This window comes from Pleuronectes platessa, chromosome 17, assembly GCF_947347685.1.
Source record: "Pleuronectes platessa chromosome 17, fPlePla1.1, whole genome shotgun sequence".
NCBI lineage: Eukaryota > Metazoa > Chordata > Actinopteri > Pleuronectiformes > Pleuronectidae > Pleuronectes > Pleuronectes platessa.
The window spans coordinates 11,377,948-11,401,610 of record NC_070642.1 but is presented as its reverse complement, the minus strand read 5'-3'; the positions used below and the strand labels follow the sequence as shown (position 1 = coordinate 11,401,610).

General features: G+C 45.6%; 2 protein-coding genes across 2 annotated transcripts; both read right to left on the bottom strand.

The window, feature by feature from the left end:
• Nucleotides 1–2,273: 2,273 nt before the first annotated feature.
• On the bottom strand, nucleotides 2,274–4,023 carry chac1 (ChaC, cation transport regulator homolog 1 (E. coli)). The gene is made up of 3 exons (XM_053444635.1): nucleotides 3,385–4,023; nucleotides 3,211–3,246; nucleotides 2,274–3,090 (listed from the first exon to the last, which is right to left on the bottom strand). Exons 1-3 carry the CDS (start codon nucleotides 3,559–3,561, stop codon nucleotides 2,686–2,688), a joined length of 618 nt encoding a protein of 205 aa, XP_053300610.1. The 5' UTR covers nucleotides 3,562–4,023; the 3' UTR covers nucleotides 2,274–2,685.
• Nucleotides 4,024–9,207: 5,184 nt separating this feature from the next.
• Nucleotides 9,208–19,188, bottom strand: dll4 (delta-like 4 (Drosophila)). Its single transcript, XM_053444634.1, has 11 exons — nucleotides 18,735–19,188; nucleotides 18,352–18,612; nucleotides 17,903–17,960; nucleotides 16,974–17,237; nucleotides 14,745–14,805; nucleotides 13,032–13,162; nucleotides 12,639–12,808; nucleotides 12,305–12,524; nucleotides 11,118–11,856; nucleotides 10,569–10,677; nucleotides 9,208–10,078 (listed from the first exon to the last, which is right to left on the bottom strand). Exons 1-11 carry the CDS (start codon nucleotides 18,786–18,788, stop codon nucleotides 10,073–10,075), a joined length of 2,073 nt encoding a protein of 690 aa, XP_053300609.1. The 5' UTR covers nucleotides 18,789–19,188; the 3' UTR covers nucleotides 9,208–10,072.
• Between the last annotated feature and the right edge of the window lie 4,475 nt (nucleotides 19,189–23,663).

The window sequence follows — 23,663 nt, the reverse complement described above, 5'->3', positions numbered from 1 at the left end:
TATTGTCTCCTGTTTTTATTTGACTGGTTTTGTTGATTGCCTCTGCGGAGGAGGTCATGTTTCGTCTGCGTTTGTTTGTTTGTGAGCTGAACTACACAAAAACTACAGGACGGATTACCACCTTACCTGGTGGAAAGATTTGGCATGGGTCTGGAAAATCTCAAAAAAAGTTGGTGTGGATCCAGAATTTAGTTTCACTTACATTGTGAGATTGGGCATTGTTGTGAATTACTCAGGAAATAATGCACCCCTGTCCCTGTTTGTTTGTTTGTTGGTTGGATTATTTGTTAGCAAGATTACACAAAAACTACTGGTCAATACATTTCATGGATCTTGATGAAAAAATATTCCCGTCTATGAGACTGCTATTTGTGAGTGTGTGTGCAATTTGGTGCAGATCCAAATAAAAGTCTGGATCTGGGGAATTTAAATGTGTTTTTATGTTGGGTGGTATTCTAGTTTATACAGTATCTGCAAGTTTGTTCGGCACAGTACAGGGCAGTGGGTTAATAAGCTCTGTTAGCAATGAATGAAAAAAATAATGGGAACATGAACACATTTTATTTAAAGACTAAAATAGGGAGCAAATCCACTCTGAACAGGTCAAAGGTATAATCTGGAGAGTTCTTTAATAACTGGTGCCTCATGGAGGCGTGAGTCCATCAGGCTGGATCCGGACCGCTGCCTTTGGAGCTTGAAACTGAAACCCTCTATTTGTAGATAAAGTCAATGAAAACTATTTATAAAGATGGTTCAGTGGAGATTTTCAAGGCCACTTTAAAATATGTATTCGGTCATGATATATTATAACTGATGAGGCCAGTACTTAAACAAGGCTTCATGTAATATAACTGTTATATGGAGTCAGTGACTGAAATACCCTGTTCTTCATACAGCACAGAGGTGACAAAGAGTTTGTGAGGTCATATTACTTTCTTCTATTTCTCCTGAATCATTGGCTGCTGCTGGAATTGTCTCCAAATGGTCTGTTGAGACTATCTCAGAAGCATTGAATTGACTGTGGCTTTATAAAAACATAATATTGTCATCTTTGGCAAATTTCCCTGCACACGGGGCTCTACGAGTTTCAAAACTAAAACCTCCATTTATGAGACTTCTTTATGTACCCACGGGTCACATCTCATCTTTCATTTGTCCTGCTCTCGCTGTTCAGATTTCAACTGCAGCGTTTCATGAAGCAATGTCCCTGCTCCTGAGGACAATCAACCCACCTCAGTGTGGATGATTTGTGTTGGAACTGCTTTCTTTTAAAAGAAATCGTCCCTATGAAAGCTGTTCTCAGATTTTAAGTGTTTTGAGCAGCAAAAGCCAAACTCCAGTCACCTCGATGGTACTTAGATGGAAACAGATTGAGCTCATGTGATTTGAATGAACTGATCCTTTAGCAAAAACATACAAATATCTGAAATGAATATTCTGAAGTGTAGCGGAAACCCCGTTCAGTTTATGTTCACATGACTTGGTGCAGGACCTGGATGAGCAGCCTCAGCAGCATGTTCTTGCCCCCCCCCCTGCACTCTGACATAAACACAGGACTTCCGGGTCTGGGGCTCGTTCCCGGTCCAGTGGTTATATAAGCCACTGCACCTAGATAGACTCTTCAGACTTGACTCACGTCCAAGGTACAAGCTGCTCCAGCCAACGTCTGGGAGTGTCCGACGTATGTGTGTGTGTGTGTGTGTGCACAAGTCCAGGGTGTCTGGATGACGCTGCTGAGCAAAGAGTAACACTCCTGCAAAAATGTGATTGCTTTGTTTCTCCTAACACTTGAAGAAAGGAACAGCTCGACTGCTTTGACTTAAGTGTGAATTTGTTCAATTTAAGTTGGAATTTGTATCTTTTAAGTTGGAGGATTTAAAAAAAAATAGAAAATAAATATTACTACTAATGTAAAAATACACAGAAAATATAGTGAGACCAATGATTTGTTCTTTGTCATCATCCCGTGCTGATCTGTCTGACCTTATAGGGGATCTTAGCTACTGGTTGAGGCCACGTGCGCTCTAGATTACTTTGCATTTCCATATATGGAAGTGAGGACCCACTGCCAGTAACCTTCTCACCATAACAAATCAACCCAGCAATGTAGGTTCACTTGAAGATCAAAACCTATTTAACACTGTATAGTGTTTTTAATACCAATCAGCCTAAGATAAAGTTGATTATAAAGATAGTTGTTAACTGTTGAAGTCGCAGCCCACCAGCTACACAGCAGTTACTGTAAAGCTCAAAAACCACAAACGACAAGAGTGACCTTTACTTTTTTTATTTGACATTTGCAGGTGTTTACCACAGTACATCAGCCATTGGGTGAATTGCATGAACTACCACATTCATTTGCTGTTCTGTCTGAATGTACTGGACGGACTTAGGTTTGTGCAAGTGAAATAAAATATATAAAAACAGTATGGTGACTTTAAAACAGATGTTTACAGTAAACAAGTCAGTGATCGTGCTCTTTGCAGGTGAATGAGCAGGTGCAATGTGAACATGATGTAAAAAGAACTTGATGTGCGTTCCTTTGACATCATGTCAGTAGTGTGTAATGGGAGGTCAGTACACTGGATGGTGTTTCTAAGCTGAACCGTCACAATGCAATACATGGGGTTAGCTGGGATGTTGATGAAAAGCCTCGGTTGTGTGTTGGGGCTCATCCACTCTAAGCTACTCAGACAAAGGGTACGAGCTACTGGTTGCTATCAGACAGGACACCACTGCCAGCGCTGCCGCCTCGATGGAGAACAGGTGGTGGTCCTCCACATCTGGGCAGCAGCTCCTCATGAACTGGGCCAACCGGAGCAGGTACTCCAGGTTGTGGCCTGTCTTCCCACGGCTCACAGCGATTAGGGCGCCGATCTCCTCCGGACTGGCCGGCCCCAGGTACAGGGCGTTCTCGGTGGTGGCGATGTACACCAGCGCCTGGACCGGCGGCTGGTTCTCCCCCTGAGGGAAGAAATCCACCATCTTGGTGACGTAGCCACCGCAGACGGTCTCGCGCACGGTGAGGTACTTCAGGGACTCCTCGACTTGGGAGCCGGTGACCTCGAACGCCATGCCCCATGTGCTCTCCTGTGGAAACAGACAGAAGACATGTTAAGTCAAGTCAGAGAGGAGGAGAATTCTTCAGGGTGGAATGTCCCTGTGGGTTTAAGACACCACGAACCAATAGGAAACAAGTGTTCCACTTACGTCATCATCTTCGATCAGCGTCACCACTCTTCCGGGCTGCAGAGAAAGAGAGAGAGGAAGAGAAATGCGTCACGTCACGGACAACGCCTAGTTTCCGGTCTGTACTGACAAGAAGCAGCTAAAACACTTCGACCATTTATGATAGTGATAAAATAAAAACATTAAGCATCTCACCAACTCGTCGTTCCCGCGGTGGAAGTTGTCTCCATGCCAGAAACGCCTCTTGTAGCCCTGAATGTAACCGACCTCGCTCCTCCTGAACTTGAAGTCAGGCTTCCACACCAGTGACCCGTACCCGAAGATCCACAGGCTGCTGCTGCTCTTCCCGGCGACGATGTCTTTAGGCTTCATTGTTTCGATAGTTGATGAAGCGATGGGCGGGGGGTGACTAGCTTGCTAGCGTTAGCTTCCTCCTGTCCAGGAGCAGGGGGACCGGCTGGCTCGCTGGGATACCGCGGACGGTATTCGAGCCCAACTGCTTGGCAGTTGCGAAGATGGAGTTTCGCGGGTGGTGATGCCTTGCATGATGCATTGCCATTGCCTTAGATGCACCGCATTATGCCTTAAAAATCCATGGCAGCCTCTGAGGCCTTCAGGTCGACGATGGAGGAAAGCTGGGGAACCGCCGCAGCCAGCTTCTGCGCCGGCTGCTACTGAGAGAGTCGAGGAGAAGCTCAGGAATACAAGTTAACAACAAAGTGGTTTAGAGATGGCGCAGTTTCTAGATCTTAACCCTGGTGTGTGTCTCTCTCTTCTGTGCTCCCGCCTCTCTCTCGATGTTTCCTCCACAACATGGCGCAGCTGCGTACATGTATTTATACAGTGAAGGTCGGGCGGGCGAGTCCAGTGGAGCGCTTACAGCCAATCACATTTAAACAGCACCCGCCCCAGATCACATTTCACCCAATGGCAATTCTGTGCGCCAAATTGGGCGGGGTTTCTAGTGAAACTAGGTACTCTATTGGTCTAATCGGACTCGAGCGCCGCACCGACATTTTAAGGTGATTGGCCAATAAGACGTCAGTCAAAATGAGTCGTTTTGTGAGTGGCCGCCTGCCCCGTCACTTTGGATAGATTTACGTGTCTGTCCTAGTCGCTCTGGCTGATGCAACTTCCCTGAGCGTTTCAGGGCCGCAGCATTAACAGCTACGCACTCAGACGTTGCATCAGACCAGTCACAGGAAACAAGCCATAACAGGAGCGAGGCTTTCTACCCCTCTAACATATATATCAAATCTGACATATTTATTTCTATGACCTTCTATGCATGATATATAAGATTCATGTGTTATTTATATCTGTTAGATGTATCTAGACGACAAATGGGACTAAGATATGTCTGAGATCCACACGCCATGACGCCAAGACCTATAAACTACATGTATTTGTTTTGAAATAGAACAACACGTATTTCTAATAAAGTATTTCTGTCTGTCCTGACACAGGGCCTCACATTTGACCTGTGGGGGAGTTGCCCCCCCCCCCCGCCCCTACATGGATGCCAGAGCATGTGAGGACTGACCTCTAGCCCCCCACCACTCAAAGATCCAATGGCAAGACGTTAACAAGTGAGGATCCCTCTTCTCACTTCAGGTCAGTCCCCCTGAAACGTGGGAAATAGACATGTTGAAGAAAGTTTTTTATTTTTCTTTTCAAATGTACTCTATGTATTAAAGTACAATTTGGTTGTTTGTTGACACTTTGATCCAGCCAGCAGGGTCACCCTGACAGGTCATGTGTGATCAGCTGGTTCACGACTGGGTCCGCTTGTCACCATTTGGAAAATAATTGGATAAATGTTTTCATTTTAATCAGATATGTACATTTTACAAAGTTTATTCATCACAAAAGCTGACAAAGAAGTGTGTCTTTACTGTAAAATAGATAGATCTGAAGTATAAACTAAATCTTAAACCAAAATCTTAGTTGTTAACGTTTCCTTTCATTTCCTTAGGTACTTTTTCAAACTTGAAAGTTGTTATGTAGATCTGGACAAACAAGTTCTTTCACTGGTTATAGGGAAAGGGAGGCACGGCAATGTTCCACCTGCAGCAGTGAAAGGTGGAGGATGTTTGTTTTTCATACTGACGCAACATTTTTATATCAGGACTTTTGGCTGCAGGTCAAATGAGACAGGAGGGGTTTCTGAGCTCTTTTGGACCACGTGTTGAAAACCAATGAACTTTGAACAAAATCCTCCGAAAAATAGACGTGTTAAAAGTGAGCGTCGACCACATCGGAAACACAACACGCACACCAACATGATCTCAACGACATCAGACCTGATACAGGAATGCCCACCACTCCTTGTGGATCTGATATAATAGTAGAGGATCATCTGTGCTCATTAAATAGATTATCTATAAATAGCTGGCATTACCTGCCTTGATAAGAGGGCAGACAACTGTATCAGCTCTTCGTGAATATAACGCACCACACGAACCAGGGCCTGTGTCGTGACCAGAGCTCCCGTCCTATCACGCCGTGGCCTTTCATGTCTGTCCGCTCCTCCTGCTCCTCAGCTCTGCTCTCACCACAAGCCGCAGAAGGCTTTCACTGACAGCACGGCCTGTAATCTAATCCAGTGCACTGCAGCGATGTTTTGACTAGTGGACTTATCACATGCTCACCTGTCTTTTTGTCTTTGATTTTAAAATAGACCCACTAATCCAAAACTCAAATCTTAATCTGAGCTGATAACTTTTCCATAGCTAGTTTTTCCATCTTTAAAGAGATGGAGTATATCCGGACTAACAAGATTTTTGTGTGGCTAGAGGGGGAGGGGAAGGACTATATATATATATACATACTGTAGACATGTCCCTGCAGCCCTGACTGTGGAGGTTGTTCTTTTTATTACATTCTTTTGAGGGGCAGGTCGAAAAACAGATCCTGCAAAACAACTTCATTTCAACTACGTGTCATATGCAACATGTTTTTATGTTTTACAGTTAAATTCACCTTAACATGGGTTAGTTTTACACCAGAGGTTCTGCTTTTTTTCACAGTCGAGGATATTCTAAAGAGTGACCCCATTGGAATAGTTTGACATATCCTATCTTTGACATTAAGACTTATTTATGTGAACAAACAACACAAGAGAAATGTCCACGAAGACATTAGACTTAACAAAGACTACCCATATGCTCAAGCTAGTGGACGAATTTGGAAAATGTAACATGTTGACAACTCCTGTTATATAGTTATATGCTGCTGTTTAATCGTGTCGCTGTAGACTTGAACTTGAGTGTGTCTGGAGTTTTTCATTTTCGGCATCTAGTTATTTCCTTTATGTGGGTTTCTTACTGACATCTAGTGTTAATTAATAAGACAACTCCGAGGCCAGAGCAGGGCAGGGTCTCTGAATACTGGATAACAGCCTCATACACACTGTGTGTTCATATTCAATATCATGAATTATACAAATAAGACTCTGAATCAAGTGAGCAGATGTTCCAGCTGTTAAAGGAGCCCGCGGGGGGCCAGAGCTGTACAGCACTTCTCTTGATCGTGATTAAAGCATCACAATCTTTTTCGGGGACAAACGTGTTATGCAGAGCGACTTCCGCATTCGGCATAAACAGATAAGTTAGGAATCACAGATCTGCTTCCGGATTCTCCACTCATGACATCAATTCAGTCATTTCCACCCGTTTCCTTGTGTTCAGATTAAATAGTGCTGATTAGTTTGTGTCTTATTTGTTTTGAGGTTGTTTCCTCACCCCCCCCCCCCCCCCCCCCCATTCATCTGCGAGAGCGACTGCAGACTGAAAGGAGCGAATGCGTGAGAAAGACAGCTGGGCAGCGCCGGCATGCCTCTGCGTTTTTTAATCACGGAGGAAACAGGAACTGATGTCACTGGGTCACAAACAGGATGCTGTGATTATAACACAATGAAAATGCCTGGCCGTGCTACGAAGGCCCAGAGGCCAAAGAGCAGAGCCCCCCGAGCCTGTGTCTTCTTACCACTGGGATGGACTGGGAATGAGGGCGAGAGGCTGCGTTAGGTGCGAGTGCGGTGACGGTGGGAAGAAACTCTGAAGCCGCGTCAGGCTGTGTCAGGTAACAGGTGATTAATCATTGGGATAAGATGTGTGTTTTCGTTGAGCCAGGCCGGAAGAGAGAGAGAAACACACACACACAAACACACACAGAGTGCTGTACCCTAACCCACTACTTTCATAACTTAACCTTAACTTTAACCTTAACCTTAACCTTAAACTTAGCCTTAACCTATACTTGACCTTGATCTTGACCTTTTCCCAAACCTAAACCTAAACCTAACCTTAACTTTAACCTGACCATAACCTTACCTTACCCTAAACCTGATCTCAACCTAAACCTGAATTTAACTTTAACCATGACCTAACACACTTCACAATTTACCTCTAGGCTTAACAAGGACCTCAAAAATGAGCTTTACCTCACAAAACCAGGCCTTAGTTCCCCTGACATGATCAGTGTTTGTACTGAAAAAGGTTCAAAAACACGTACACACACACACACACACACACAGATGAGGGTGCCTAGGTCAACAGGCAAACAGGATGTGTGCGAGGGAAAAAGCATCCAGATTCTCTGCTGAGTGTTGATTGCTCCTGACGAGGGGGTGTTGACGCAGAATTCCTGTTAATTGGAGGCAGGAGAGTTTTTTTTTTTTCAGAACACAGATGACATGTTGCCTAGACACAAAAAAGGATCTCAAATATATTGGAACTAGTTTTAAGAACTCTGCAGAATTGTGGTGTATCATGAGCCAACAGTTTAGAACAAGAAGCCTGGAAGGGCATAGGGCAGCACAGGTCAACTTTCCAAAATATAGATCTTTTTTTATTTATGTGGATTCATAGCAAATCCACTGGCTCCCATCTGGTCCCCCCCCCCCTCCCCTGACTGCCCCCAGTGCCAGGCCCTCACCGCAGCTTTGCCTGCAGGAGTGGGTGGTACAGAACCGGGCACTGAAATATTGCTCTTAACCCTGAAGTGTGGGCAGGCAGAGGCAGTTGGGGAGCCTGTAAGTGCTCAAGTGTGTGTGTGTGTGCTTTTTTTATGATTGGGTGGGGGTCTGTGCACTCAGTGTGTCATGCACACGGGGCGAGAGGCCTAGCATATGCTGCTGTTTTTATGGCACTACAGATTCACTCTGTGCTCCCCCCACGGCATCTGTTTGATTGGCCCGTGTGCGTATGGTTGTGCGCAGACGCGTGCAAGCATTATGAGGGGTGTGTGCGTGTGTGCGCGCGGGGGGGGGGGGGGGGGGGGGGGCTGTTCCCCTTTGCCCTACGCCTGGCTTTGTTTCGCCATTTCCAGCTTGAGGGGCTGGTATCCCTGGAAACGGATTTGAATTTCAAGCCAATTTAGGGCCAGAGAGAGGACGAGGGGGCGGGGGGGAGGGAGTGGGGGGGCCAAAGGCGTTTCCAGGAATTACTCGAGGTAGTGATTCTACAGTCAGGCAGCTCTACGTCTCTATTCTTCAAGTCCAAAACATGACAGATGATGTGTGAATGTAAGAAAACAGCTGGATGTCATATTCATGAACCTGTCTATAAACAGCTGCACGGTGTTTCTGAGTCTCCCCGTTCATTAACCTGAGACGAAGAAGAAATACACAAACACATTTGATCATCATTTGTCAATTTCATTATTTTAAAAACACCTCAAAAATAATTTCCTTTTCCTTTTTCGCTGACATCCAATTAACAACAGTCTCCAAGGAAGTTTTATTCTTCAGAAGTTTGGTCCTTATAAATATGCATTATATACAAAATAATATTATAAAACATTATAAAGAGCAGTGTGTCATATTTAAATTAAACTCTGGAAATAATCATTTAAAAAAAATTACATTATTGGTTCTGTAGTTGTTTTTGAAACGTATTATAGGCAGGCAGTGGCGTGACAGTCTTTCTCGCTTCGTCTTCCTCGGTCGGGTTGCATAAAACGCTCGTCTATGCACGCAGCCTCTTCATTTGGATGTTGCTGGCACAGCACTGACTCCTGTTGTCTTCAAATCGTCTGTTGATTAAAAAGTATTTCCCCCCCGCCGCTGTTGTTTAGTTTTTTTTTTCTTGTAGTGCAAATGATCCAAGAACAGACAAGGGCTCAAATTTAGCATTCAGACCCCCCTCGTTTTTTTTAAGGCTTCTAGTGAATTGTGGGCTGCATACAATCTTCACCATTGCATGGAGAAATTCCAACCAGTCATTTTTCACGTTGATTGACAGTTGAAGATTACTTTCAGACATTCATAACTCTCAGTGTTCGTGAGGTTGGACTGCGACGGTGGGTGAGTTCACGCGTCTCGACCCTGAGTCTTGCATAGCAGGCGAAGCTGGCGGGAGTGTGTGTGTGTGTGTGTGTGTATAGGGGGTTATGTTTGGAGGGGTCACTTCTTAGGCACCTTTATAACTGATTGGTTGGCTGTCAAAGTCATCATGATTATCACACAAGGCCGGGTAAGGTATGAGGGGGGGGAGTCGTTCCACCAGCGCCTCCTTCCCGCTGTCCAGGATGGCGGAAATGATAAATTAGTATTTTCACCGATGCTCTGTAACGTCTTTTTTCGCCAGTCAGTCCTTTTTGAACCATTGTCACAACCAAGAGAGGTCCTTCACTGTACAGGTTTTGCATACAAACACTCGGTCAACATCAGAGTTTTTCTCAGTTCTGGTCTGTTTTTTTTGTTTTTTTTGCAGAGCAGAGGTTTCGGCCCCTTTCCAGTTCTCAAGTGTTCCAGAGCAGCAGCGGACATCTAAAACAATCTCCAGTCTCTTCTCAGCATTTGTAAACAATCCAGAATATTGTGTTCTGCCTCGATTGTGTCGTTCTCCTCGTCCCCCCTCTCGCGTTCACATCCCTCAGTTTATACCTAAAGAGAAAAAAGAGAGGGAAAAAAATAGGTATATGTTACAAACCAAAAACCAGAAAATCCCACTGCTAAAAACTCTAATATTTTTTATTTTTCCAGCTCTTTTTCACTGTTTTATCTCATCGGCAGTATTGTCTGTTATATTTGGCCTGGATGTAAACATCTTAAAAATTCCAGGGGCGGTAAAAAATGGCACCTCGGAGACCAAGCTGAGCCAAACATGGGAGGAATCTTCATAAAGCTCGGACTCTAGTTCATCACACGGCCAAGATAAAGATCAGCCAGTGTAATTTACACAAACCAATAATTCATTGATGATCGAACTATCCCCCAGTTTAGATCCAAACACCACAACGCAGCTTTTCTACAAATAGCATCACCCCCCCCCCCCGTCATACATGTTGGTGCACCGGTGAAGGATGGTGCACTTGGGACATTATCATTTCAAATATGTTGACGAAGATGTGATTTGTTTTTTTGGGGGGCTTACCTCTGTTGCTATGACGCATTCCCTCCTCTGCTCCCCTATAACGAATACCGACTGGTACATGGAGTCTCTTGAGGAACATATTGTTGATATCCTACACTCCGGCTTTTCACTGCGGACACAAATCACACATTGTGTTAACGCAAATGAGAAGCACATGGCGGTTACACTCTCACACACAAACACATATATATATATATATACATGGAGGAGGAAAGGGGAGGTTTGTTGTAAAGCGATAATAAATATATATATACATGTATATAAACTCAACATGTCTGAGGAACTGGAGGATCTAATTTCCAGTTTGGAAGCACAACTCAGTGTTAGGTTCAAACACCTTCACAGTGGAAATGTGTGAGTGATTATTAGTGATTTCCACTCAGCAGGGCTCCATATATATATACAGTATACTAGCATGCACACTATTAACTGAGGAGGCCTAGGGAAAAATAGTTGCTTTTACAGCAAAGCAAGTGGGGGGGTTACAATTACACGATGGTGAAAAACTTCAGGAACAATTTAAGTACTGTGAGTCAAGATTTCTCTTACCTGTACATTCTACTCAAGGGCATTTTGTCTTCTAAACACTTGTCGTAAATAAGACTTTTATCCTCTTGTGACTTCTCGTCCTTGAACTCCTTCGATTTCGAGTTGTACGAGTCCAAGTGATAGTTTTTATGGATAAAGTTCGATTTCTCCGAATCGCAGTCCACCTCCAGGCCGATCTTCTGGTTGGTGTTTTTCAGCTGCGACGCCGGGATCAGGTTATCCCTCTGGAAGTTGGACAGGTTGTTCATTGTCTCCGTGTCCCCCCCCTCCCGCCGGGCCTGCCTGTGGATGTGCCTCAGAGCCAGGCCCACCATGCAAAGCAGCACGAGCAGGGCCACCAGCCCGACGGCCAGAGACACCGCCGCCCACTGGAAGCCATCTTGAATCTCCGGGTGGGTCACTGGAGAGGTCACGGCGGCAAAGAACTCGCAGCGGGGCCCGGTGAAGCCGGAGGGGCAGATGCATGCGACGGGAGGCTTCCCCGGCCCGCCGCCACCGGTGCAGAGACCCCCGTTGAGACAGGGTCGGAGGGAGCACTCGTCCAGGAGTCTTTCGCAGTTCCGTCCGCCGTACCCCGCAGGACAGCCGCAGGTGTAGTCGTTGATTCGGTCCTGGCAGGTGCCTCCGTTGAGGCAGGGGTTGCCGGCGCACTCGTTGATGTTGATTTCGCAGCGCTGGCCGATAAATCCTGCACGGCAGCTGCACACACGCATGCCACCATGGATCAGACACAGACCACCTAGAGGACAGGAGGGGGACAGTTAGCATCAACAAGTACAGGGAAAAAAACCTGCTGCATCAAGCTATTTAAAAATTTAGAGACACCATATGTCCCTAAACCTTCCCAGGAGGCCCTTTCAGTCGCTGTGACCGCAGCACTTTCAGTGTATTGTGTACTTAAATGCATATTGTTCTCCTGATCCCAGAGCCCTCCGTGTTTACAAGACGACAGAAATCGAGCTACGCTGGAAATCTGTCCCCTTTCATCAACAACCCCAGCGAGCCGTGGTGACATTTACAGGCTGCTGCTCCGCGCTGCCGAGTGTTTATACGGAGGACAATAGACACCAAGTTCCCACCAATTCCTGTTGTTCCACACGGCTTCCAGTTGCAGGAATTCGAAGGGGGTGAGAAAAGAGCGAGGGGAAGTTCAGAAAGGGGGGCCGAAGAGGGGAGGAAGGCCGTACCATTAGCGCAGGGAAGCGACGTGCACTTGTCCACCCTTTTCTCACAGTTGAGTCCAGTGTAGCCCCGGGGACACTCGCACATGTAGCTGCGGCCATTGTCCTTCTCCCAGCACTTGCCACTGTGGAAGCAGGGGGAATCGGCGCATGTCAGCAGGCTGTGCTCGCAGTGGGAGCCCTCGAAGCCTTGGGGACACGAGCACCGGTAGCCGCTCTCCAAATTCTGGGGGACAATGGAAAGACACGGTTTAAAATTGGTCACAACACTGTAAATTAAAATCAGGTATAAAAGATACATATCATGATAATCAGTGTTTTTTCTTATTTGGAGCCTTACTGTGCATATCCCTCCATTCCGGCAGGGGTTGCTGTCACACTCCTGCATCTCCAGCTCACAGTTGACCCCGGTGAAACCCGGCAGGCACGTGCACGTGTAGCTCCCCTGGCCCGTGTTCATGCAGGTGGCGCCATTGACACAGGGGTGGTGATGGGTGCAGAAGTTTAGATCTGGGGAAACAGAGGAGGGTTTGTTTACAGCGAGCCTGCAGCGGAAAAAACTAAAGAAGAAGATCTTCCCCTGGATGTGGTCGAAGCTACGAGGATGGAGCACTTCAGAGGAAACCTAATTTACTAATGCTTTCAAGTGCATTCAAATGAAAACAGCGTGCAAGTAACGTGAGAGGATCTTTCAAAGAGGGACAACAGCAGTGGTCCAAGTGGTCTGGTGTACCTTGGTCACATAATAGGCCTCCCCAGCCCTCCTGACAGTTGCATTGCCATGGCAGCTGGCAGGTGCCGTGCTTGCAGGCCGGGTACTTCTTACACTCGTCGCAGAACGTGCCTTGCCAGCCGTCTCTGCATCTGCAAAACCACAAACAAGAGCAAATACAGTCCTTGAGTCTTCGTTCAATAAGCAAGTTAATGGAAACAGTAAAATCAACAACAGTCGGGTCACTTTGAACTGAATGGGAGCAGACGACATGCCTCACAGGCCTGTCACCATTTAGTTGGCGACATTAACGGCTTCTCCGCAGTGGGACGCAATCACCGACTCCTCATATAAATCCATTGAAGACAATGGAAAACATTTCCGAGCGTGTACTTCGTGAGGCCTGAAGTGATCACTTCCAGTTTTAGAATCGATCTAATGTTTTTGTATTCCTAACAAGGCACTTAATGGTCGCACTTTGAGATCCTCTGGTATGGAACTTTGAACCGTTCCAGATTCTCGAGGCGGACAAAGCTTTTGAAATTAGAACTTCGATCGCTCTGGGACACACTGGACGAGGAAGTATGGCAGAATATCCGAAGTTTCAAACCTTGACTGACCTTTATCGAAACGCATTCCCAAATTGTTCCTGATTCTATATTTCTGTTATTGTAATGGGTGGTCATGTTTAAATATCTGTCAGAGGTTTTGGGTTTTTATTCTTTGATGTATGCTTTAAGGACTGTGTTTATTTTTATGTTATTTCTTACGTATTTTTACTCTTTTTTTCATATTTATGAGGCACTTTGTAACTTTGTTTTAGAGAAGAGCTGTATAATGATAATAAATAATAATTGAATAGGTTTTTTCTCAGGAAGCAGACGATAAGTGGAGCGTGAAGTCTTTCCCACCACTTTTTTACTTCAATACACATAATTTAATATATATTATATGATATCAGCTCTTTCTATATTAGAGTGTGAATGAAGAAACGTTGTTGAGGGTACGTACAGTATAAGAATGTATAATCATAATATATTCCATATGTTAAATATTTCTGGCCGCAAGCCAACGGTCGAAGCTTTTTTTTTTGTATGTTTCCCATGAATATCCATTTCTCACCAGGATGTGCAGCAAAATCCTGTCCAACCGTGAGATTGTGGGACATAAGACGTGCTTTTAGGGTTCCGACGATTTTTCTGCTGAGTGAGCAGAGACATGGAAGCAGCTTTACTGCAGCGTGTCGGGTATCTACAGGGTTTAACCTCGATTCGGCTCTGTTTTTAGCGGTGGGAATGGTGGATTTGTGTCTGAGAAAGAGGGCAAAATGGGATTTCAGGAGGACTTTCTCACAGCGAGTGGGTTTGTGTGTGCGTGTGTGTGTGTGTGAATTATCTTTACTGGTGAGTGAGGGAGAACGGCTAGTGACAAGCAGCAGAGGAGGGAGGGGGGGGGGTGGACATGGGAAGCGGAGAAGTGATGCAGGGGAGAGGGGAACAGGGGTTTTGTTGATTTAGGGAAAACCTGACGAATGATCTGTGGGATGGAGGCCGATGTGAATCTTCAGATGATGAAATATCCGCGCTCTGATTAGTTATACATAAACATCACTCTAAAGAAAAGAAAAAAAGAAATGGGACTCGAAGATGAAAGTGGGAGTTTGGCAGAAGGCAAGTGAAGGTTTCCACATGGAGGCAACATGAGTTTCTCTCTGCGACAAGAAGGAACACTTACACACACTCGCCAGGTCTGGAGCAGTTTCCGTTCCTCTCGCTGCAGCCCTCCAGACAGATAGCTGAGGGGGGGAAAAGAAAGACAAATGAGTCTGCTGCAAATACTTCACAATGAGGTCATTTCTAGTAGTGTCTTATCATTACAAGTTATGAGATTTAAAAAAAGAAAAGTTGATGACTCTCAATGGCCCCAGGCTATATCTCTGATCTTTCAAATCCAAATTTACCTCTAAAGCAACTTTTTTCAAACGACTGTATTATTATCATTACTATTATAACTATAATCTATAAAAAAAAAAAGAACATATGAAACACATTACACTTCCCATTAGAACAACCAAGGCCTCGGAGCATCACTTCCTCGAAACCTCCCACGTGTTGAGGTGAGTCCCGGGTGTGATCTCACCCTGTCAGATCACCACTACACCCCCCAGTTTGAGGTTGTGAGTGTGTGAGTGTGTGAGACGCTGATTTGTGCAGGGCCAGGGCCATGCAGCATATCAGGCTGCTGGCGGTGAGCGGCGGGGTTAGAGCCGAACAGATGCTCGCTCTCTATAGCAGACAGCTGTCACCATTGTTGTCGCTGCTCCGCCGCTCGTCCGTATTTGCAGCTGCCGCCCGCGCGCCGCGCTGCAGCCAACAATGGCCACGCACTGGAACATCGGCGGCGCGTGGCGGATAATAATGCCGCGATTAACCTTGGCGCGTGCAGCGGCCCCGCGCTCCTCCTGTAGGGGCTAGTGCCCGCGCGCCCCCCCATACTCCCCTCCGCCCTCTCCGGATTAGGTTACCGGGCACGCGCTGGAACTGTATAGTTCCTGAAGCCATCAAAACATTTATCTTTTTTTAGGATTTGTTTGTGACACTCTCTCTCCTTCCATCCCTCTCTCTTTTTCCATCCATTATCTATCTATCTATCTATCTATCTATCTATCTATCTATCTATATATATATATATCTATCTATCTTGCTCTCCCTCCCTCCATCCTTCCATCCATCCCTCATCACTCTCTCTGTCTTTCCATCTATCATACATCCATCCACTTGTCTTTTATCGATCTACTGATCTATCTATCCACTCCTTCTCTCACTCTCTCCATCCATCCATCCCTCTCTCTCTTTCCATCCATTATCTATCTATCTGTCTATGTTTCCTTTGTTGAATTATCATGCTTTTGTTTATCACCAGCACTCCACTTGTCTAAAATGATAAGTGTGTTTGTGCTGCTCTGTGCCTCAACCCTCCAGAATGTACGCCGGTCCCTAAATGACAAGGCTGGTTTCAAACTGATGCATGGGAGTGTGAGAGGAGGGAAATTACAGTGTCTGAAAGATGCCCAATCTATCTTTCTCATGTATATTTTCTGTAGTCGCCGACGATTGATGCGTCCGTAATTGCAACACGTGAGCCCATCTGGTTAGAATTTGGCGCCATGGTCGAAATAGCACATGCCAATTTCTCTCTCGCCACCGGGCGACGACGGATGACAGATCCGCTGTCACCCGCGTGGTCTCGCATCCGGCACATGGTAACTATTACTCTCCCGGGGCCTCCTTCCAATCTACTCTTTGATTAATTTTGTTCTGGTGAGAAAAGGGGGTTCTTGGTTATTGTGAAGCCAAATGGCACCGCCCCTTTTAGCGGAGGCCCTGTCCGGAGCATGGGACTGTGAGGCCAAGTGGGTTTACACATATAAAGTAGCTGTTGTCATGCTAAGCTGTCCGCCCATCAACCCTTAGTCGACGAGTGTTCACGAACCCACAAGCAATTACACATGAGACTTAAATGAAATTACATGTGGCACAAATTCTTTCTTCACCAAAACGACCAATGGAACTTGCCAGTTATCATTACGCCATGTCTCCTTCCAGTGCTCGACATCTTGTGGCCTCGGTGATGACAACCTGTGTGTCACACGTCTTGTATCTTAACTGCTGAGATCTATAACTATAGTGCACGCTCACACGTCTTTTCTCTTTTAAGGCACAGCGCATAATGAAGGTCAAGGGTCAAACACCGTAGAGGATCGTCAGGACCCTGCACTTTAACACTTTTAAGGTCAGGAGAGTTTGGATATGGGCCAAAACAGATTCCAATATTTATCACTCGTTGGCAAGCATCTGCGTGACCCTGCAGCAAACACACAAGCTCGGAGCAACATCGAACCACAAAGCCCCAGTGTCAACACACATCCCTGTCAAAAGAGAGAACCACTTCTTGTTTCCTTACGTTCTTCGCAGTATTTCCCCTTCCAGCCAGGCAGACAGGACAGCTGCCCGTCTCGGGTGCAGGTGTAGTGGCCGAATCGGTCGTCCCGGGGCGTGCACTTCTGGGAGCAACTTTCTCCGTAGTAACTTTGGTTGCAGATGAACCGGTAAGAATAACTCAGCTCCATCAGCTTTGCGCTCAGCGTATCCTGGGTCCAGGCAGTCCCCACACCCAGCTGCTTTTGGACGGCCAAAGAGCTGATCAGATAGTCTGGGTTGTTGGTATCTAGAGGGAGGAGAAGGGACAAGGGGCAATCAGAAGGGATGTGGGATACCGAGGAATGCAATGTGTGTATGTCCTGTGATAAATATGGGTTTGTGTCAAGAACTGCATCATAAATGGGCCTTGGGTTCAAAAGTCACCCACTTTCGCTTTAATAATCTGCCCGGTGCCAAGCTGCATCCCTTATCAAATCCCATACAGCCGAGATGAAAGATAAACTCGGGTTGAAATTTCCTCTTTCTTTTCCGTCAGCAAAAACATTCCCAGGCCCGGTCCCCTCTTCCACAGGGTGGAACAGAGTAAGGTGTAAAATACAGGAAGATGCAGTCAGGGGTTTTTGGCAGCCACTGCAGATTCTCACCAAAGCCCGCAGCTCGTTCCCACGCCAAAAATAAACCAGAGGAAGTTCAATTGTATTGGGTATAAGAATGAAAAAGGTGTTCTGAAGTTCATAATAAAGAAGTGCATATGGGCAGGAGAATGTGTGAAAACGTGAGGAATTGAACAAAGTGTGCAGAGGAACTTTGTTGAAGCTGCATTTAATTCAGAGTTAAATGTTTGATTTAGATATATCTGGATATAAACTCCATGTAACACGGCTGGAGAGCCTCGCGTGTGAAATGTACAGACAGAGCTCCCTCCTGTGGTAAGAAAAATGTTGCACTTACCTACAGGTAGATTTCCATAAGGTGAATGCCAGGCTTCGATTATTATTGAAAATGACCCCTGAGGAAAAAACACAAGTAGATAATTAATTTCTAATTAATATGAACTCTTTTCTCATAGAAAGTTCACAATTTACCAGGAAAAGCAGCTTACATCTTCTCTTTTTTTTCTGTTTCATTTATAAGACTTCTAGTTGTTTAAAATATAATTTAAGCTAAAGGCTTCGTGGAGAACCGTGCCACAGTGGCCCTCTGGGTTTTGAACTGAACGACGCGGTGGCAGTCCAATCTGTTCGTCCACAGAGCATTACCTAATGATGTGGATTAGATTTGCTGACCAATAACCGGTGTACTCCCAAAATGCACAGCAGCTCCACGAAAACAACACAACAGTGGTTGCATGGGGGGGGGGGGATGACAATTAAAGTGGATGCACTGCTCCACACTCTTACCGGCCAGCCGAAGTTGAACGGTATCTGTATGGGTCTTGGTAACGTGCCACTGTCCCTGGCGCTGAAAGAGTTTGTCCCCAGCACCGGTGTCATTGTACTCCCAAAGATGCAGTCACCTGGCGAGACCACGGCCTGATAGTTCTTCAAGCAAATTCTGAAATAAGTCCTGCAGCTGGGCTTGCATGCGCTCCCGTTTGCCAGCAAACCTTTGTGGTTTTTAAATTCGTGCAGGTTGAGCTCAAAAAAGCCCGATCCGATCACCTAGAAGAGAGGGAAAGATCATGTAAGAAACGCAGGTATGGTTACATAAGCCCCCACCCAACTGGATGTGAAGCGGGTTCTGCAGGACCACCAGGGGGGAGATGCCTCATCCTCCTTCATACCTGTGTTATTAACGTGGTGCTGAACGCGATGGTAAAGGTGAACCAAGCTGCCATCCTTCTCGCTTCTCCAGGGCAGCCGCGTCACCGGCCAATAAAAGCAGCAAAACCTCACTATTCCAAAGTATTTACCCCGAGGGAAACAAATGTAGAGAGACAGAGAGTGGGGGTGAAAAAAAAAAAAAATCTAAAATAAAGATAAATCCTTATAGTCCCTCCCAGGGAGTTCTCCTTGTAGCTCCTGTGCGTCAAAAGCGTCCAGAGAGAAGAAAGCGTCTCCAAGCTCCAAGTTATCCAAAGGTGAGGGAAGCCTAGTATCCAGTCTGTGTGTCAGCAGGCGTCCTCTCCCTGCATGGTGCTGTACTCCACAATGGTCACTGTCGCTGCGTGTGCGCGGCTCAGAGCTTGTTTTGGTGCTGAAGTCGGTGCGTCAGTGCGCCACGGACGTTCATCACTCGCCTTATTACTAGTGAATGAACCGTGGTGCGTCTCCTCCCCGATATATAGACTTGCACTGCGTGTGCTCATTACATAAACTGTCAGTCAGCGCCGTGACACCGCCCACTCCGCACAGTCAACCCCCTTCCCTTCCAACCCAACAACAATTATCCAGATTTAATACCCACTGGCACGGTGCTGACTGACCACCATGGATACTGGGCGATTATTAACAAGCCCCAACATCTGTTGACTTATTTTTAGCGCACAATGCGCCGGACGCACACTCGCACATTATGGACAGTGGGTCAGGACAATGAAGGGGAGCCGAAACTTGAGGGGGAACAGAAAGCAGGAATTCAATCACTGTCTTACTCCGCGCACCCCCTTTTTGCCCTCGGTTCCACTCAATTGCACGCCTAATTAGCGCGCACTGCAGCCCAGGAGCCGTGCGCACTGTTTCCCCTGGAACCCTCACTCTCAGTGGGGTCAGAGGTGCTTCTCCCTCCTGCCCTGTCACAAATAACGGCACCAGAATTGCATATGACGGATGAATCTTACGGTATTTGTTTAAGTTGTTGATGAAATTCACTTTTCTTTAGAGGCGTGTTGTCAATTTTTATAAACAGATGAAATCCATAAATTACCAGATCAAATATCCTAATAGAAACACATCATTGAAACCTATATACTCTATATATGCAAAAACAACAAATAACATTTTTTTTTTTTTAATTACGCACGGATGCACATAGGCCTACACTGAGTGTCCAAACCCACATTTCACTGAGATGTTATCGTGGGTGGGGTTCATCGCGTTGGTGGCGTGTGCCCCTTCATGCCCACCCGCGTGCGTTTTACGGTTTAGCGGCAGTGTGCCTCCTATTGTTGAGGCGCGTGTCCTCTCTCTCTCTCTCTCTCTCTCTCTCTCTCTCTCTCTCTCTCTCTCTCTCTCTCTCTCTCTCTCTCTCTCTCTCTCTCTCTCTCTCTCTCTCATGCGGGTGTGATGTGTGGGACGGGAGACATAAACTATTCAGCTGTATGCAAATGAGCTCTCTCTCTCTCTCTCTCTCTCTCTCGCTCTCTCTCTCTCTCTCTCACTCACACGCACGCACCCCAAACACACGCGTCACCTGCATGCGCCATGCGTAAAACTGGTTTATTCTCCCCTGATTGTGGCGCGTGGCCTTTTTACAGCTAATGGTAATGAAATGGGGGCTCGTGCGCGGCGAGGTTCCCATAGAAGAACATAAAGGATTTAATTTGATGGCCTGAAATTGACTGATATGCGCGACTAATAGAACACTAAACTGACGATTTCGCCCTTTTTCAGTTTGCCACGATAATAAAAATAACTTCCATCAGTGCCATTAAAACACTGAAACAAACATGTATATTGAATTTCACTCATGAATAAATGCCAACAGTACAGCCTAACGGGAAGTTCTCAAATTATTTCAAAGAAATCCATCACAAACAAATGAAATGACCGATACGATCTGGTTAGGATGCACTGTGGGGATATTTGGCAAATAAACGCATTTCCTCTGCGGGCTTTCCCCCCAATAGTCTATACTTGGGTGGTTTTCGATCATCTGATTGGTCATATCTGTTATTCGATCGCCCGTGTCTTTCTGATTTACCATCTGGTGGGAGACTGGCAGCCCCAGACGCGTGCACCGTTGTCTGTCGTCTGTTCTCGGGGAAGGGACGAGCCAATTTTCTCCAACCTGTTCATCTCGATTCTGTTTGGCATCAGCTGCAGGGGATAAAAAAAAGAAAAAAAAGGAGCTACAGTATAATCCAGTTAAGACATTCAGAAGGATGCGTTGTATTCCATATTGTTGGAAATGTCACACAACTGAATGTGTATATTCCACATGAAATGAGCCAGTAAGTATGAAAACAACGGTCATTCAAGACATTCATGACCAAAACATGAAACATACATTTGTTGAGCCAATATTGTGAAGTTGTCCATCAAATTTTGTATGTTAATGTTATTAATAAATAGCATAAAATGACAGGAAAACCCTCTCACCTATTCTGTGATGACACCAATCTCATCAGGTCAATCTATCCCCCTATTTGACTTAATGTTTCTTGTGTCTGAGACTCATTTGGGGTTTGAATTGTGATTATTCTTCTTTGTTAATTTGTTAAAATGAAGTTGTATCGCTTTCGTGTAAATCCAAAAAAACATTACATGACAAAGACACGCAAACTGTCACTTCCTCCGTCATGGTTTGTATTGTTTATTCTGTTGTTTCCGAAACTCGGGGTCGGGAGCCTCTCTGGGGGCAACGAGACAAAGGAGGAGGGTCGTAAAAATGATTGCCAGGAATCAAACACAATTTAACAAGAACTCTCCATATCATATTTTATCCAAATAATTTATCCAATCACCTGCTTTCAGTTTTTCTTCATCTCCATGTTACTCCTGAGGTGATTGTGACAGATTAGTGAGAGCGGCAAATGCAGCCGGTTAATTTACAGCAACAACCTTTCAACATGTGTTCTCTGGTAATTTTATGTTAATAATTGTGGTCATGTTATTTTAGGGCTGACACATTTGGGAAGCTCTCAGTCATATGGATGATATAATGCTTGGGCCTGGGCCACAGTGGTTCTGCAGCTTGTGACAGCTGCATCGCTGAGTCTTGCGCTCCACTGTTGTTCGTGTGTCTGCTGTGGAGCTGCCATGTGAGGTTCCTGGTAAGAATACTGTGTTTCTTCGAATCAACCTAAGGCTATGTACCCAACTAAATGCCAGAACTCTACGGAATGAAGCTGTGCATATTCTGGTCCTGCAGTAATATCAATAAAAAGCTTGTTAAAACAAATTAATGGATTCATCCGACACAAATGCTTTTACTCTGATGCAGGCACAGGAAGTGTGGCAGATATTTATCTTTGGGACATATTCCTCAGATAGACCTTGAAGCTGTGGTGAAAGATAATTTTTACTATTTTGCCGTTAACAAGACATGGTGCCCTGAGAAAATAGGCCAAACCCACGACTCTCCCCGATGCTCATGCATCCAGTGTGGCCCCGGCCCTGAAGAAGTTAATGAAAAATTGTTTGTTTCTTAAGAGAAAATAATTATCCAGATTTTTCCTTGAACTCTACGTGATCTCCGAGTGTTGGCGGCGAATGTTTGCGTTTCTTTTGTTGTATCTTTACAGGAGCTGTGTGCGGAGAGTGAAAACGGAGAGCATCTATATTTATTCAGTGTTTATGGGAGCCAGACGTCGTGGATCGGTTGAATGCCTGTCCTATTGACACACCTGTTGTGCTTCCAATGGGTCCACAGAGACACAATGGCATTGGGCCGGCGGGCCTGCCTGCCACGCAGCTTCCCTCTGTGTCTATATGCGCTCGGCTGCTGGTTCTGTTACATGTTGACACTGCACTGTGGCTGATTCCTTTGTGATACCATAAAGTGATATCTCAGGTTGATTTCAAACCTCAGGATTGACTGAAAACCACGGCTTGTGCACTCATGGCTCATCTGCATCTAATGTGTTCTTTTTTTTCACGCTGGATCGATGATTCAAGCGGTGATTCCAGGGTTGCCCTCATTATGCCACAGCCCGTCCTGCCAGTAATGGCTCCTAATGATGAATATTACCCGGGTTATCTCCTTTTATAGCCTCATGCTCCACACCAGCCATCATGAAACTGCCATAAAAAAGGTGGCAATAACAGTTTATAGTGGGTTTAGCAGGTGAGGGCAGCTGATAACACAAAACTCCCTCCGCAGTGAGGGATAGTGAAAGACATGTGACCCGCATGTTCTTTTCAACACAATCTGGCTGCTCTTCATGTCAAACTCATATCAATGTCCGATGGTGGCTGCTTTTATTAAAGTCAACACACTAGATCTGTGTCTGTAAACGGTCGCTTCATTCCGACTCGACCCCCGTATGTATTTAATAATAATAGGTTTAAGAATTAAAGGCAAAAAATCAAAGGCACAACAATTTTAAATCTCAATTTCCAAAAATGTGAACATATGTTGCGTGATGTCCGTAGCGCCCACAAGCGTTTCCAAAAGAGGAGCTGAGGGAGAGCTGCTGTCAACAAAAGCTCTCTGTGGTTTTATTTATAACATGCTTCCCTGAAAAAGCATTGTATTATGCGCTCCAGAGCAATGCCAGGCAACAACTGGAGCTTACGGCAAAACCAAGTGCTCCGGTGTGGCTCATACGCCCAAGGCCAGTTGGACCCATTCACTAAACCACAGGCTGGGACCTTGCATATATTAAGATGTACCATCAAAGCCATTTTTGCTTTCCGGCAGCACAGCAGGGTCTCACTGATCAGACTTTAGTTCAGGCTCAAGTCTTTATCCCAAACCTTTGATGTTTGCATGTGTGTGTGTGTGTCTATGTGTACACAAGCTTGTATGTGGGGGTCATAGACGGTGAAGAAAGCATCTCGTCTCATGTCTCATTTGCTTCCCCTCGTCTCTGCTCTTCAGAGAGAAAGCC